Source organism: Solanum stenotomum, chromosome 12, assembly GCF_019186545.1.
Source record: "Solanum stenotomum isolate F172 chromosome 12, ASM1918654v1, whole genome shotgun sequence".
NCBI classification, from domain to species: Eukaryota; Viridiplantae; Streptophyta; class Magnoliopsida; order Solanales; family Solanaceae; genus Solanum; species Solanum stenotomum.
The window spans coordinates 46,651,007-46,666,680 of NC_064293.1; the positions used below are offsets into that span (position 1 = coordinate 46,651,007).

Genomic DNA, 15,674 nt, shown 5'->3' on the forward strand with positions numbered 1-15,674 from the left:
TTTATTACGCATAACGTGCGGTTGCAGATTAGTTATCTTCACCTCACATTCCAACTTTTTTTTTATTTTTTATCCTTCCCTTATTCTTTCTTCCATGTAGAATTGTAGCCTATTTAGTATCGAAAAATTGAATCGAATCGAACTAATTTGATATTTCGTTCCTCAATATTTTGGTTTGTATTTGGTACAATTTTCCCTTAATATTAAGATTCGGTAGTACCAAAATACAGAAGTTTAACTGTTAAAAGATCAAAATAAAAAAAATTAGTCCCAATCCCTGAATTAGTGTCCAATATTTAACTGCTATGATGCTGTCTCTCAAATTTTCAATTATGTTGCTGTTTAGTTGGCGGCAGCTGCTGCTTACTGATTAGTGCTTGCTGTTTATGTATTATGTTAAGTATTTCATTTAATTAAATATTGAAAAAGCGTGCGTTAAAAGAACAAGCTGTTGTTACAGATTAAGAAGGACATGGTGGAAAGACTAGATCTTTTAAAGATGGGGAGGAAAGGTCGTAGTTGTAGCAGTTTGGTTCATAGGCTTTATTTTGGAGGCCTATTTTTTCTCATTGCATCCTTCCTAGAAGGTGGTTATGAGATTAGGTGTCTTTGTTGGTTATGGTAATATTCACATTAGTTACCAAAAAAAAAAAGAAGAACCAGCAGTAAAAAAAAGGGAATTGAATTGGTTAAGTATTCAGTAGTCGTACCACTCTTGAAAAAATTGAAAATTGAAATTAGAAAGAATCAAACCGAAGTACGAAACGTCCACCCGTACTTGCACCATTAAAAATAGAAAAAAATTGAAGCTGGTTTGGTTTGTCCATTCTTTGTCATCCACCATAAATACACATATGTCCTCAAAAACGAAAATCATGAATATGAAATCAAAGTTTTCAATACCATGGGAACGTTCACCCCTGCTTCCACCATACAAAAAACATCTTCAGTCTGTAACGTAACCACATCTTGTAGTGTCGTTGATATGAGTCCTGTCTAACCAGAAATATTCCATTCCTGGCTTTGGTAAGCTTGAACCATATGTACCCTTTGGTCTATGGGGAGAAAATCATCAGCTCTATAAGAATTCAACAAGGCTTTTTTTGCCCCAAGTTTTCTAACAGTACTATAGTTACATTTGCAACTCAACCATAACGATCCATGTAACAGAGTTCCACTGTAATTCACAACCATTCTAAAAATAAATGAAGCAACTAAAAAAATCAGAGTACATTGTATGATTTGGCTCTCATTCAAGCTTTTCCTCTAGGGATTTGGTGCTCTCCATCTTGAACATATGAAACAAGATATCAGCCCAAGAATCGATAGGACCAGGCAAGCACCAATGAACACAGTCATTATACATTACAACATTGGCATTTGGCAAATGCCCATATTTACTTGGGTGACCATCTGGTCTCAACAACATGGCTTGAGTTGTGTCCATCAATCTGAATTTCTTCCCCTTCATCTTCCCTTCTTCCTCCGCAATCTTAAACTCTTCAAGTTGGATCCTGTATTGCTCTAAGCTTTGACCCTCCAACGCAGTCTCGTTACTTCTATATGGCCTTGTCCTTGCACAATTACCTCCGTTATTCCATTCTCCACCTTCAAAATGAGAAGGTGCAAAAGTCCTAAGAATAGCCACCCCCTTAAAATTTTCTAAGTTGTTGATCGCTTTAAGAGCAGTTTTGAATGCCTTTTGGTAGGCATAGGTAATAGGGAGTTCAGAAACATTTGGTATTCCACAGTACCGGCAGCCAACTCGTTGGTTGTTCTCGAAGTAGACACAGATCCGGGCAAACCAGTGGCCGGCATTTAAGATGACGTAGTCGTATCTTTCAATTTCAGTGGTCCATTTCTCATCTGCTTCGTCAAGGTGAAGGTTGTAGACTCCAGTATGGCTTGGACCATCTGCATCCGCTTCTTTTGTTGACACCAAAAATGGCGACCAATATGTTGCTAATGTAAAGTTGTAAGTTGTGTATTTGTATTTTTTGAAAGCTCCATCTGGATTATCAGATATATCTACAGGATATTCCACCTGAAGAAAAACAGAAAAGAAGATCACAATTCATATTACTTCTTTGATCATTCTCACTTCAATTTGTTCTAGGATTAGTTTAACACTAATTCAGGCACATGCAGTGGCAAGTGCAGAGTTTAGCAAGAATCCAGGTTGTTTCCCCAACTGATTCTCGGGCTTAATACAAAATGATGTATTAATTGACTAATACAAGAACCATGGTCATGTTTGTTAATGATTTATTAGTCAAATAGATCTCCAGGAAGACACAATTAACTTTCTACAATTACGAACCCAAGTTACCAGGCTTGGTTCTCTAACAATTTGGCACAATTACATTATTCTAAGCTATACTTTAAATGAAAAATCTCTTTGGATCTAGCTAAATACTCTCTTTGCCGGGAAGTCCCCAGTGGGGTAAAATGCTTCCTAACAAAGGCAACTCCATACCCAGAGGGACTCGAACCCTTGAACCCGAGACCTCTAATAAAGGATTAAAAAATATTTACCACTCCACCACAACACTTGTTGAACTAGCTAAATAGTCTTGTTATACTATTGGGAGCAAAAGAGACTTTCTGAGGATTAAAATGCAATATGACAAATTTCCCACTGGCCCCCAATGTTCCCCTATTAGGGTAAGTGTCTCCTTTTCTTTTCTTGTAGTACTATTTAATCTTTTGAGGGATGATCAATATTCCCAGTTTCAATTTTTGATTGTCATTCTTTCTTATTACTCTGTATAAAAATAATGTTTTCCCCTCTTGACAACTCTTTAGTTTTAACTTTCCACTTTAACATGTTTAAAATTACAAGATTAAAAAAAGATTTTAGTAAATCTTAAATATCTTTAATTTTAAAACTACAAGATTCAAAAGTCTTTTACTTTCTTATACACTCCGTGTATGTCAAACCCTACAACAAATTAAACCAGAGGGCATAGTACCAAAATGAGAAATAATTTTTTTGGACTAGAGAGAGTAAATCACTTCCAAAATGAGAATGACTATATTATTAGAAATTTCATTTTCACCCCAAATAAAAGGAAGGAAAGATTATATATTAAGCTTTAATAGTTTCAATAATTTGTAGTTAATATTTATGACTAGACTGGCATCTACTTTGAACAATTAGATGAGATTAAACGACGAGCTAAAAACTTTACATTTCAAGTCCTTCATTTTACTGTTCATGATCAAATCTTTCCCATTATTCCTCCACATTTTACTGCCTTTCACAGCTTCATGCCGGAAAACAGTACTCGTTGACTTATCAATGGCGTCTTTGTGAAATTTGAACTAAATAATGAAAATTTCTAGTCTCAGGTAGACCAAATCTTCAATTAACCCTAATTTATGCAGCTAATCCAAGCTAGAGTTTATCGAAACTATAGCATAATATGGTAGAAACAGTAATTAACCATAGATCAGCAAGTACAGAGTTAAAATAGAAGTAAAATTAACACTAATTGCAGAGAAGAAAAAGGGTACCCGAGCCAATAGGCATATCAACGACTGCATTTGATTTCTTCCAACTGAATCACCGACAAGTGCCAACGATTTGTTCCTAACCAAATCTAAAAACAGAAATGGGTCGAAAATGGGTAGCTCACACCCATTAGGCTTCCATCTCCACTTCAAATAATCACTATCGGGTCTTCCATACTTCATACAATTTTGGTGTTCATGGATCGCATAACAGGTCATATTCGTGTAATATGGAGCATCCGGATTCCAGACCCATTCGCCGGTGAAGATATCGCATATCTCCGGCTCTTTAATCTTTATCTTTTGTTCCTCAGCAGCATGGTAATTGGGTGAAATTTCAGAGGGATGTTGGGTTGCTAAATCTGCTGGGTACAAATTAAATGGGTGATAAAGAGGGATAATACCCAAAACGACAACTGCTAAAACTAAAAGTAAGAATATTCTTGGTGTTCTTTGGGTTGAAGTGGAGTATTTCCCAAAGGGAAGCTCCATTTTTTTGTGGGAATTTCTTCAATGAAGAGTTGAAAAAGGAAAGTAGAGATGGGAGAAAGAAGAAAGGAAGAAAAAACAAAACAAAGTAGGCTGTAAGGAAGAAAAAACAAAACAAAGTAGGCTGTTAAAAACACATAGTGGATGTATAATGAAAAGAGGGCCAGTTTGCACATGTATGTTGACTCTATGAACGTGCTAATCACATATTTTAAGCTTCTTTGTACTAAGTATTAATTCCTCATCAATTAGCAGATATAATTTGGATATTAATCACTACAGATCCATCATTTAAGATCTACTACAATCTAATTATAGCGCACAGACACAACTAGACTTTTTTACTTCTACTAGGGAGGTAGTAACTTCTTTTTTTTTTTTAGTGTAGTACGTAGTAATTTGATTAAATATTCCCTCGTTATGTAATTATTTGTATTAGTAAATTATGAAATCATGTTATGGAACCATCAAAAATGTAATTAGAGGTTTTAAATTTGAGCTTTTGATATAAATTTTTTTTCTGGTGAAAAGCACAAATACGAATTAATCAAATTTTAATACGAATATAAGACATTAAATAAAATAAAAATTAAAAAATCATGTTATGAAACTTTTGTTGAGCAGTTTGCATAGTTTGGGTAACATACTTTCTGATTAGTTCGATATTCTTAAAAATGACTTTTAGCTGTGTCCCGAAGCTTCTTGCGTATATGTGAAATGTAGGGAAGAATGCAAGTAAAAAAATAATTTTTGGTGGTACAATGTGCAATGATGTTGGTACTAGTGTCGGTGGCCTCATATGTATCAATCCTTAGTGTTGTAAATAATTTATTTGGCAAAACGCGTGGTGAACTGGTGGCTCATTAGTTGTCTCCACTATACAGAGGTAACTAAGGAACACGTTTTCAATTTTTTATTTATGGACTGATCTAGTAGTATGTAAAATTTTTAGGAACAAAATTACTTAAGGAATAACAAATATTGTATCAATTTATCTGTCTGATTTTGACTTGATATTAAAATTAAAAAAGTAAAGATTTTTTTTGAATTTTATAGTGTTAAACTAAAAATATAAAAAATATATACTAAAATAGCTTTTAAACTTGTCATCCGAACATATCATACAAACAATTGTAATTAGAAAGTTGAGCAAAAAAAATAAAAGGAATTTTACACGAATCCTATAGTGTTTAGAGTTAATTATATTATATCTTTACTATTTTCTAAATTACAAAAATTCCTTAAATTTGGTGGAATCCGGATACACCCGAAAACGTCCCACGTAAAGTGATTTATCTGACTGATTTATTGTGTAAAGTGATGTATCCGAGAGAATAGGAAAGAGTAAAAAAAATTTGTGATTTTTTCAAATGATAGGAGATTTTAGAGAATATTATAAAATAAGTTGTGTATTTAGATAATATTTTTTTAAAAAAATACATTTTCTTAAAGAACTTAACGAAAAAAACACCAACGAGTTGAAAGAGAAGAAATACTGATTTCCAAATGAGAGGAATACCGTATTAATTACGAGATAACACTTCATCTTATGCATTTATTATAGTATGAAAAAACTAATACACTTAAGCATTATAACTACATAGTATAGACTATTATAAGTCGTACTGTTAGAGATATATTTCTTGAGTAAAATGGAATAATTCCAAAAGATAAAATTTACAAAAGTGGTATTTGCATTATCTTTTCTCTTTTTTTGTGGAACAATTCCCCCCTTCTAACCAAACCAAAAAGAATTACCCTAATAAGTAACATATCACAAGAAAAAGAAACTTTTTTTCCAGAAAATCCTAAGAGATGAGATATAATAATTAATCTCCCACTTCTCTTTTCAACAACTCTACTAAGAAATCATTCCAAGCATCAATTGGTCCAGGCAAACACCAATGAACACAATCATTAGGTACCGTAACGTTTGGATTAGTATATCGACCATATTTACTAGGATGACCATCTGGTCTCAACAACATAGGTTGTGTTGCATCAAACAACCTAAATTTCAATCCTCTTCTTCTCCCTGCTCTTTGTGCAATCTTTAATTCATCCAATTGAATCTTATAAAACTCCAAATTATAACCTTCAAGTTTCTTCTCATTCCTCTTAAACGGTTTAGTCCTTGCACAATCTCCACCTTTATCCCAAGGCCCGTTCTCAAAATGCGATGGGGCAAAAGTCCTCAAAAACGTTACACCTTTATAGTTTTGGAGGCTATTAATAGCCCGAAATGCAGTACGAAAAGCCCGTCTGTAGCTGAAATACGATGTTACATGGTTAACGTTCGATTGCGGACAGTAGAGGCAACCGACAAGGCGACGATTTAAGTAAAACATTGTTGGACGGAAAAACCAATGGCCAGCAGAAATAATAACATAATCGAAACCTTGGATTTGGTTCGTCCAGAATTCGTCGAATTCATCAAGATACAAGTTGAAGGGTTGTGTGACATCATTTGGGTCGGTTTTTTCAGTTTTTACCAAATAGGGTGCCCAAAACATGGAAATGTTGAAGTCGTAGTCTTTGTAGATCCAACGTCTGTTTTCGTCTTGTGTTTCTGAAACATCCTCTGGATATACAACCTGAAAGAAACAAAAATAAAATGATTTGAAAACCAACGTCTGTTTTCATTGATTTACTTAACATTATCTTTTCTTTGTTTTTAATATGCAAAATTTCAAGTTTATGTTTGACTTAATTATTGTGTACCTCAAAGACCAAACCTTAAACTTTGGTCGTATTTTTATGAGGATTCTATTTATCGTAGAATTTCTATTCAAGATTATTGTAGTTCCTTTTCGGACAGTTATAGGACAATCGTCAATAGGTGGTATAAGGTAGGGTAAGGTGGGTGGTACGGCTCAGATTGCAATCACTCTTACTTCCTAATTGTGTGTGGGCTGAGCTTAGAGCACATGAAGCTCACCACTACCTCGTAAGGGCATTGAGACCAGAATTTCAAACCAAAAAAATGAATGAGTTAGAATTAAGGACTATTTAATGAAAAAGAAATGAGAACTTACCTTGGACAAGAGACATATCAATGATTGCATATGATTTCTTGCAACAGAGTCTCCAACAAATGCAAGAGATTTGCCTCTAATAAATTCCAAGAATTGAGTAGGATCAAATATGGGCAACTCACAAGCATCAGGTTTCCACCTCCATTTCAAGAAGTCAGAATCAGGCCTTTCAAATTTCAAGCAATTTTGATGTTGTTGAATAGCATAACATGTATCATTTGTATAATAAGGTCCTTCTGGATTTTTCACCCATTCTCCTGAAAATAAGTCGCAAGATTCACTACTACGTGATACTTCAGATGGCAAAATTCTAACATTGTCATTGCTAAGTTGTTTCTTTTGATCTGTTTTTTCTGGGACGACTTTAGGTACCGTGAAGTCACGTTGATGATGTCCGGACTTTTTTCTAGCAGGTTGATTATGTCTATCGAGTTTTTTTCTAGGTTCGGGTTGCACTTTCTTATCTGTTATGTCACTTTTGGTCACAAATTTCGTACTTTTCTCATCTTTTTCAGGTTTTTCTTGTTCTTGTTCTGGTTCATGTTCTTGTTGTTGTTCTTCTTCCTTTATGGGCACGTTACAAGGTTTCGTGGGCACGTCCTCCACAGGATATGGATGATTGACTTGCAAATCATTATCTAAATGATCAACAACCTGAATTGTATCTTCTGAATTAGAAGAAATAACTTCTGAAATTTTCTTTTGAGAAGAATAACGTATAGAAGGATAATAAATAGGAATAATTGTGAATAATATGGTAATGACAATAAGAGGAGCAAGTTTTGGTGCGGTTTTTCTTCGTGTTTGTGGTTTCCTTATTGGAAGTTCAGAGGATTGGAACTTCATGGAGAGAGCTTTGTATGAACATTAAGAGGAAAAAAATATTACAAAATTATAAAGTAAAAGAGAAGAAGAAGAAAGAAAGAAAGAAAGAAAAATAAGAGAGGTAGTGAGTAAAGAAAATATTAAAGAAAGAGAGTTTACGCATGTTGCGCTAAATTCATTAACAAAGTGGTGGTCATCTCTTAACCAAAACTTAGTAACACCAAAAGCGCCAAAACAAAGAAATTAGTAATGATATTATGATATATAGCTAGTATTGAATCTAGCACACATTTTTTTATGGGATGGTTATTTTTTTTTTATAACCGTTGTGTCTATACTCTATACTAGCTTAATTTTGTATGCCTTAGATTCTATTAGGTATCTCCTATCAGTATAGGCATGAATAATGCTTATCAAAGCTTAGATAAATTAAAAAGAAATTACTATACCTAGCTTTATTTTGTGTTTCATATTTTGTGAAGTATTTATTGAAGCATTTTGGGATAGGTGAATACAATTTGTAAACTTTTATTGGATGGGTGAGCAACATACAAGGAAAACACTGGGCCGTACTCGAAATATTCAGAATGAATTGGACTTACTGTTAGGAGACCATCAATTGTTAAATGAATCTTTCTGAGGATCCTAAACAGTAAACAGTACCCTTATAATGCTGGCCCTCTAAGATCAAGAAAGAATATATGAAGGATCAAGACTTACAATTCATGAATTTCATATGGCGAACATAGATTGATCAAAGTAAATATAACCTGTTTTGAATCTGAACTGGTAAAACATTACTGATGGAGTACAATTTTTTACAGTCATTTTTTAGTACTATTTGTTAGGATGTCCCATATCGGTAGAGGGATGGGAAATTGGTCTCCTTATATGGATTTGGGCAAACCTCTTCCTTTTGAGCTAGCTTTTGGGGTTGAGTTAGGCCCAAATGTCATATCTTGACATGGAATTAGAGTCGGGAACTCCCATTTAGAAGTGTTCACACTCCAGTTCACCGATGATGGACACCCTTCGCTGGAAAATTATATCATTTATATAAGTAAAATGCCTACTTAAATTGGTTAAATTTAATATTTTGGACACCCTTAGCATAATGAGAAGCAGCAGCGTAGTGGTGTGAAGCTCTCCCTCTCATTTTATATGTCACATTTTTACTTTGCACTTGCATTAAAAAATGATGTAACTTTACCATTCTATCCTTATTCAAATTTTTTGGAACTCAAGTTTTCAATCAATGAATATGAATTAATTTATTTTGATTAATTAATTTAACCAATGAACATGAATCATTTACTTAATTTTTTTAAGTTGGTCAAATATATATTTTCAAAGCTAACAACTCACAAGGGTAAAAAAGGAACAATATGGTAATTTATGCATTGATTTTATGAAATGACAAGTACTCCTATTATGAACCAACTATTTATAGAAAGGGATGACATATAAAATGGGACGGAGGGAATATTAAATTTTTTATTTTTGAAGTCATTCAGATATTATTCATCAAAACAATTTTTAATTAGAAATCTACTTCTAGTAGCCAATTCAATTCTCAATGAATTGGACTTAACTTTATATTTCTTTTCATTAAAATTTGAAATAAAATTTTAAATGTAATTATTTAACTTAAAGTTAATTAAAAAATTCTAAACTATTCATAAAGCGAACAAAAGAACACCTCGTTTGATTTTGATTCCATTATTCATGTCTCATTATTGTTGTTGTCAACAGAAATTAGTGAAAACTTGAAACATAAAAATGATTTCATTTTAAGCTTAACCCANAGGATCAAGACTTACAATTCATGAATTTCATATGGCTAACATAGATTGATCAAAGTAAATATAACCTGTTTTGAATCTGAACTGGTAAAACATTACTGATGGAGTACAATTTTTTACAGTCATTTTTTAGTACTATTTGTTAGGATGTCCCATATCGGTAGAGGGATGGGAAATTGGTCTCCTTATATGGATTTGGGCAAACCTCTTCCTTTTGAGCTAGCTTTTGGGGTTGAGTTAGGCCCAAATGTCATATCTTGACATGGAATTAGAGTCGAGAACTCCCATTTAGAAGTGTTCACGCTCCAGTTCACCGATGATGGGCCCCATTTAGAAGTGTTCACTCCAGTTCCCAACTGAGTGTGTCCAATTGGACACCCTTCGCTGGAAAATTATATCATTTATATAAGTAAAATGCCTACTTAAATTGGTTAAATTTAATATTTTGGACACCCTTAACATAATGAGAAGCAGCGGCGTAGTGGTGTGAAGCTCTCCGTTTCATTTTATATGTCACATTTTTACTTTGCACTTGCATTAATAAATGATATAACTTTACCATTTTATCCTTATTCAAAATTTTTGGAACTCAAGTTTTCAATCAATGAATATGAATTAATTTATTTTAATTAAATAATTTAACCAATGAACATGAATCATTTACTTAATTTTTCTAAGTTGGTCAAATGTATATTTTCAAGGCTAATAACTCACAAGGGTAAAAAAGGAACAATATGGTAATTTATGCATTGATTTTATGAAATGATAAGTACTCCTATTATGAACCAACTATTTATAGAAAGGAATGACATATAAAATGGGACGGAAGGAGTATTAAATTTGTTATTTTTGAAGTCATTTAGATGTTATTCATCAAAATAATTTTTAATTAGAAATCTACTTCTAGTAGCCAATTCAATTCTCAATGAATTGGACTTAACTTCATATTTCTTTTCATTAAAATTTGAAATAAAATTTTTAAATGTAATTATTTAACTTAAAATTAATTAAAAAATTCTAAACTATTCATAAAGCGAACAAAAGAACATCTCGTTTGATTCTGATTCCATTATTCATGTCTCATTATTGTTGTTGTCACCAGAGATTAGTGAAAACTTGAAACATAAAAATGCTTTCATTTTAAGCTTAACCCCCCCTCCCCCTCTTTTTCTTTTCTTTGTTCGTTCACTTCATACTAAATTAAACACAAATATTAAAACTAAATATTATGCAATTTGTTTTTAAAAATTTTTGGAGCATTTATTCGTAAAAAAAAAAAGTAATATTAATATTAAGTAGTTTAATTTTAAATTTTTCAATACACCCATTTATCGAAAAAAATTGCTTATGTAATACTTGAACATTCTTCGTAAAATTTCTAGCTTCACCACTGAGTGTTAAGATGTTCCACATCTAACACTATTTTGTCTACAAGTTATATAAGTACTAACTTGTTTGGATCATTAAAGTTACAGTATAAAATGCAAATACAAATTACGTGTACTTTATTAAAATTGCAGTATATAAGACTAATACTTGTACCTTTTTCTATCCTTTGCACAATCAACTCCATAGCTCCATAAGCAATATACATTATAGTTGAGACAGTAGTGAACACACTACATCTCATGACAGCTCTTCAAATAATTGGTGAATAAATGAAGGAATAATCATGAAAAGAAATAAACAACACAATTCGATCCAGAATTTAAAGTTTATGAATTTATACAGAAATCTCAAATTGATATATAACAATAACTATCCTCCACAGTAAAATATTTAATAAATTTACTAATACATATAGGATCTGAGTAAGAATTATTCTACTCACGTGACCTATGGAGTTTGCTTTATCAAAGAGGGTTGTGGCCTCTGGTCCACTTTTATTGTAGAGCAGAATATATGTCTCAGTATTAATTAGGATGCTCAATCAATCAATTGTCGAAAAGAGGACTCGACATATACCCAAAGTTATGGTGAGGACTGATGAAGGTGTTTGCTGCCTCCATTAATGATAAATACATTCACCTTCTTTTGTTTATCATATTTTTTTCCCTTTTTGTATTTTTCTTCATGTCTTATGGAATCTCATCTGTACTTGTCATGAATTCTAGTGCCGTATTATAATATTAAAACAACTCTTTTTTTGACAAATTAATCAACTCTCGCTATCAAAATAAGAAGAAAAAAAATGCAAAGTACAATTTTTATAACCACATGAAACCAAATATTTAAGAATGGCAATTACAAAGACTCAAATAATCTGAATATAAAAGAAAAAGAAGCTTGATTAGGTCACTCAAGAAAAACTAGGATTTATATTTTATGAGTTCAATATTTAAGATTTTAGTGTGAAATTTATTATATCTTTAATTTTATTCACTATAACAAAAGTACTATGTTCATATGAACCCTATAATCCGCTTTTAGGTGATTGTGATAGGCTGATGTATAACAGTAGAATATTTCAGGAAACAACCGTATGTGCGTAGTATTTCTAGAAGTTCTCATATTATATACACAAAATAACAAACGGTTCCACTACAATATTATTGAATGTCAAGGCTGTAATACTTTTCCAGCAAAAACAAAGAAGAAAAAATAATATAGGAACTGTTTAGGCAATCGTAACCCATGTCAAGATGGGTCGACCCGATAAATTAAGTTGGGGTTATTACCTCTCCTATGTTTGTTTGGATAAAATGCATGAGTCAATTTAGACTAAATAATGACTAATTAATAATTCAACTAGCTGATTCAAAATTATTTGTTCATTATTCTTTTATTTATAATGATAATATCAAACAAATTAAAATCCAAAAAAAAATCCTTCTATTTATAAAAATTAAGTGATGATTTTTCAGAATAGGTCGTATTTTTTATGAACAATTATGTCTGTTCAAATTAAGATATATGTATATTACAAATTTTCTAACAATTTCTATTGTACATTGCAATTGTAAGTATAAATTCTATCAACTATACCATTTTCTCCCCTCTTTTTTTCCTCGGATAAAATGCATGAGTCAATTTAGACTAAATAATGACTAATTAATAATTCAACTTGCTGACTCAAAAATTATTTGTCATTAATTCTTATATTTATCATAATATATCAAACAAATCAAAATCCAAAAAAAAATCCTTCTATTAATAGAAATTAAGTGATGATTTTTCAAAATAAACCGTATTTTTTTATGAACAGTCATGTCTATTCAATTTAAGAATATTTAATGCATGAGTCAAGTTAGACTAAATAATGACTAATTAATAATTCAACTTGTTGACTCAAAAATTATTTTCCATTTATTCTTTTATTTATAATGATATATCAAACAAATCAAGATACAAAAAAAAACCTTCTATTTATAGAAATTAAGTAATGAATTTTCCAAATAAGACATTCTTTTAAAACAGTTGTGTCTGTTCAAATAAAGATCTCTCTATATTAAAGATTTTCTAACAATTTCTACTATACATTGCAATTGTAAGTTTAAATTCCATCAGCTATTCCATTTTCTCCTCTCCTTTTTTCCTTCTCCTTCTTCATCAAGTTATAATAAAGTGTGAATGTGACTCTCATATTCCCTTTCCTTATTTCCGTAATCTTGACCAAATGTAAATGGAGTAATTTTTTATGAAGAAATAAAACAGGTTATTGGTTTTTTCATCAAAGGAGGAGTCAATGTCTTTTTCTTACTACATATATAACTGAAATATGCGTGGTCCACTTTAAAAACTGTTAAAATGCCTTCATTGCATGATATCCAACCGTTATTCATTCACATTATCTCCCTCACTTGGCTTTCCTCCAAACGTCACCTAAAACCAAATTAACACCCCCCCACCCCCCACCCCCACCCACGCATAAAAAAAATCTCCTTACTTTCTTCTTATCTGTAAAAAATTCAAAGATTACAGCAATTTTTTTGGTAGTACCACTACTATAAAAGCAGCCTCTTGTTTTATATTTATTGCATTAACAACATCACTCAAATTCCTTTTTAGTCTTTGTCACCCTTGTATGATTTTGCTTTACTTTCTTGGTATGCTTCTGTTTTTTCTTGTCTTTAATTTCTGTTTATAATCTTTCTGGTATTGGTACTTATAGGTTACAGTATTATTCTTTTTGCAGGGTGGTTTTAATTAATCAAGAAGAAAATGATGGGATTTGAGAGATTGATGGTGAATTTGAAGACGAAACTGAGGAGGTCCTTTAAAATGAAGGAATCATACGACAAGATTGAGAAGAGTGAAAGCATGAGAGTGGAGATTAGGAGCAAGAAGGCTCGTAAGCTTATTGAACAGACTCTTAAAATTGCTGATTCCCCCAAATCCCGAAGCTATCCTTTCTAGTAATCTGTTTAGTATCTTGTAATGACAAAATTAATCCCAACTTTCATAAGAAAACAAATTATATGCAGAAGTTTAGTGGAATCTCTATCTTCTTCTCATTCTAATTTTAGCATGCACATGAAGAACTAGCAGTAGTTATTGAGATACATGAATCAATAGTTAGTCAATAAATGACTCTCTGTTTGCTTTTCCTTTTTAGACATTTAGTATTCAAAATTCACTGATTCAATATGATTCCACGCGCAGTAATTGTATTAAAAAGGAAAAAGCATTAAGAAGTTCTTCATTTTGAGTTTTGACCATACTTGAAGCCTTTGATTACAGATGCTTTATGTCAAGTTGTGTTAGTTTAGAAAATAGTGACAATTCATAGATGAGTTAATTAACATCCATTGCATCTATCTACCCCTCTCTCAATATATGAAAGCAGAGCACGTTTTAGTTATTTGTTTTTTTCTGACCTGTTTAGCCTGAATTCTTGCATTTGCAGCCACTAAATTTTTTTCACCTTCTTTTACTTTCCGGAGTATTCTCCGGTAGAATAGAGAAGTGGTTTTTTTGTTTGGGTAGATTCATGACACTTCATAGTATTTCAATAATGTATCTTTAGTTTTTCGTTGAAGTTGTTGGAAATTTTTTTAGACTAGAACTAGAAAGCTTGTTACTTAAGAATGGATTTAGAATATTCATATAGTCAACAACTAATTTGAGATAGAAGTAATTGACTGATTGAATGATTGGATGTTGATACTTAATAGTTAACTGATATTATATTTACTGAATCTGTAAAATTCCCCATTTCAATCTTTTTGTACTAATCAACAAAATATAAAAAAGAAGTCTCATTCAGGCTTTGTACTAACCAACTCATATAAATCTCTGGTAGATTGTCCTGCTTCTTACCAGATCTACTCAACTATCACTCTTATGTAGGATCCACTATAGAATAACTAAACATTGTTTAGTGGGAATGATCCAAGAAAAGAGAAAACAAACAAGGGAAGAAATTAATTAGTGTCTTTATTGTTGAACTATTGCCTAGACTGAGATGTGATTAGCATGCAACAAGACAAATGATGAGTCATTGACAGAAAAAGCAAGAAATGAAAAAGCTATGCAAACAAAAACACAAATAAATTAAAGCCATGCAAGTTTGGCTTTGTGCCTACTTTTGATAGTCAGCACAGCTAAATTATTTTAGGCAAAATGATGGTAAGCAGAGTACGGTAATGAAGAAAGTGAGACATCAAAGCACTACATGTTAAAAAAAAATAAAAATTACATGTGTCTATGGTGACGTGGATAGTGCCTGGACATATTCTCTATGTCAGCTGCAGGATCTGTTTTTTACATTTTTATTTTTTCCCCCTCTTGGCATAAGATATGTTTCTTTTTTTAATATGTAATTCACCATAAATTCTAAAATTAAAATCATAGTATTTTTTTCCCTATAAATCATAATGACATTTCGTCAGGTGTAAGTAAAAGAGTACTAAAAATAAAATAGCGAACAGCACCCATTTTTTTACTCAATCATAAAGAATATAAACCAATAGTTAGTTACTATGTAGCTGAAATTTATCCTTGCTGCTTATGAATACGTCGAATTGGGGAAAGATATTAAGTCAGTCAACTATTTGTGATTGGTAATGAT

The 15,674-nt window shown here is 31.8% G+C and overlaps 2 protein-coding genes and 2 long non-coding RNA genes across 5 annotated transcripts; 1 reads left to right on the forward strand and 3 right to left on the reverse strand.

Moving 5' to 3' along the window:
• Window positions 1-1,065: 1,065 nt before the first annotated feature.
• Window positions 1,066-4,093, reverse strand: LOC125848247 (protein trichome birefringence-like 19). Its single transcript, XM_049528078.1, has 2 exons — window positions 3,517-4,093; window positions 1,066-2,044 (listed from the first exon to the last, which is right to left on the reverse strand). Exons 1-2 carry the CDS (start codon window positions 4,003-4,005, stop codon window positions 1,250-1,252), a joined length of 1,284 nt encoding a protein of 427 aa, XP_049384035.1. The 5' UTR covers window positions 4,006-4,093; the 3' UTR covers window positions 1,066-1,249.
• A 1,541-nt stretch (window positions 4,094-5,634) lies between these two features.
• Window positions 5,635-11,490, reverse strand: LOC125848169 (protein trichome birefringence-like 19). Of its 2 annotated transcripts, XM_049527989.1 has the most exons (3): window positions 11,207-11,490; window positions 7,038-7,294; window positions 5,635-6,596 (listed from the first exon to the last, which is right to left on the reverse strand). In XM_049527989.1, the coding sequence occupies exons 1-3, from the start codon at window positions 11,292-11,294 to the stop codon at window positions 5,832-5,834; spliced, it is 1,110 nt and encodes a 369-aa protein (XP_049383946.1). In that variant the 5' UTR covers window positions 11,295-11,490; the 3' UTR covers window positions 5,635-5,831. The 2 variants fall into 2 exon arrangements, with proteins under 2 accessions (XP_049383946.1, XP_049383945.1); XM_049527988.1 differs by lacking the exon at window positions 11,207-11,490 and having other exon boundaries at window positions 7,038-7,937.
• A 1,678-nt stretch (window positions 11,491-13,168) lies between these two features.
• On the forward strand, window positions 13,169-14,072 carry LOC125847997 (uncharacterized). Its single transcript, XR_007444481.1, has 2 exons — window positions 13,169-13,710; window positions 13,800-14,072. It is a non-coding gene; the product is annotated as an uncharacterized LOC125847997 (long non-coding RNA).
• Window positions 13,799-14,741, reverse strand: LOC125847998 (uncharacterized). Its single transcript, XR_007444482.1, has 2 exons — window positions 14,196-14,741; window positions 13,799-14,145 (listed from the first exon to the last, which is right to left on the reverse strand). It is a non-coding gene; the product is annotated as an uncharacterized LOC125847998 (long non-coding RNA).
• Window positions 14,742-15,674: the final 933 nt, after the last annotated feature.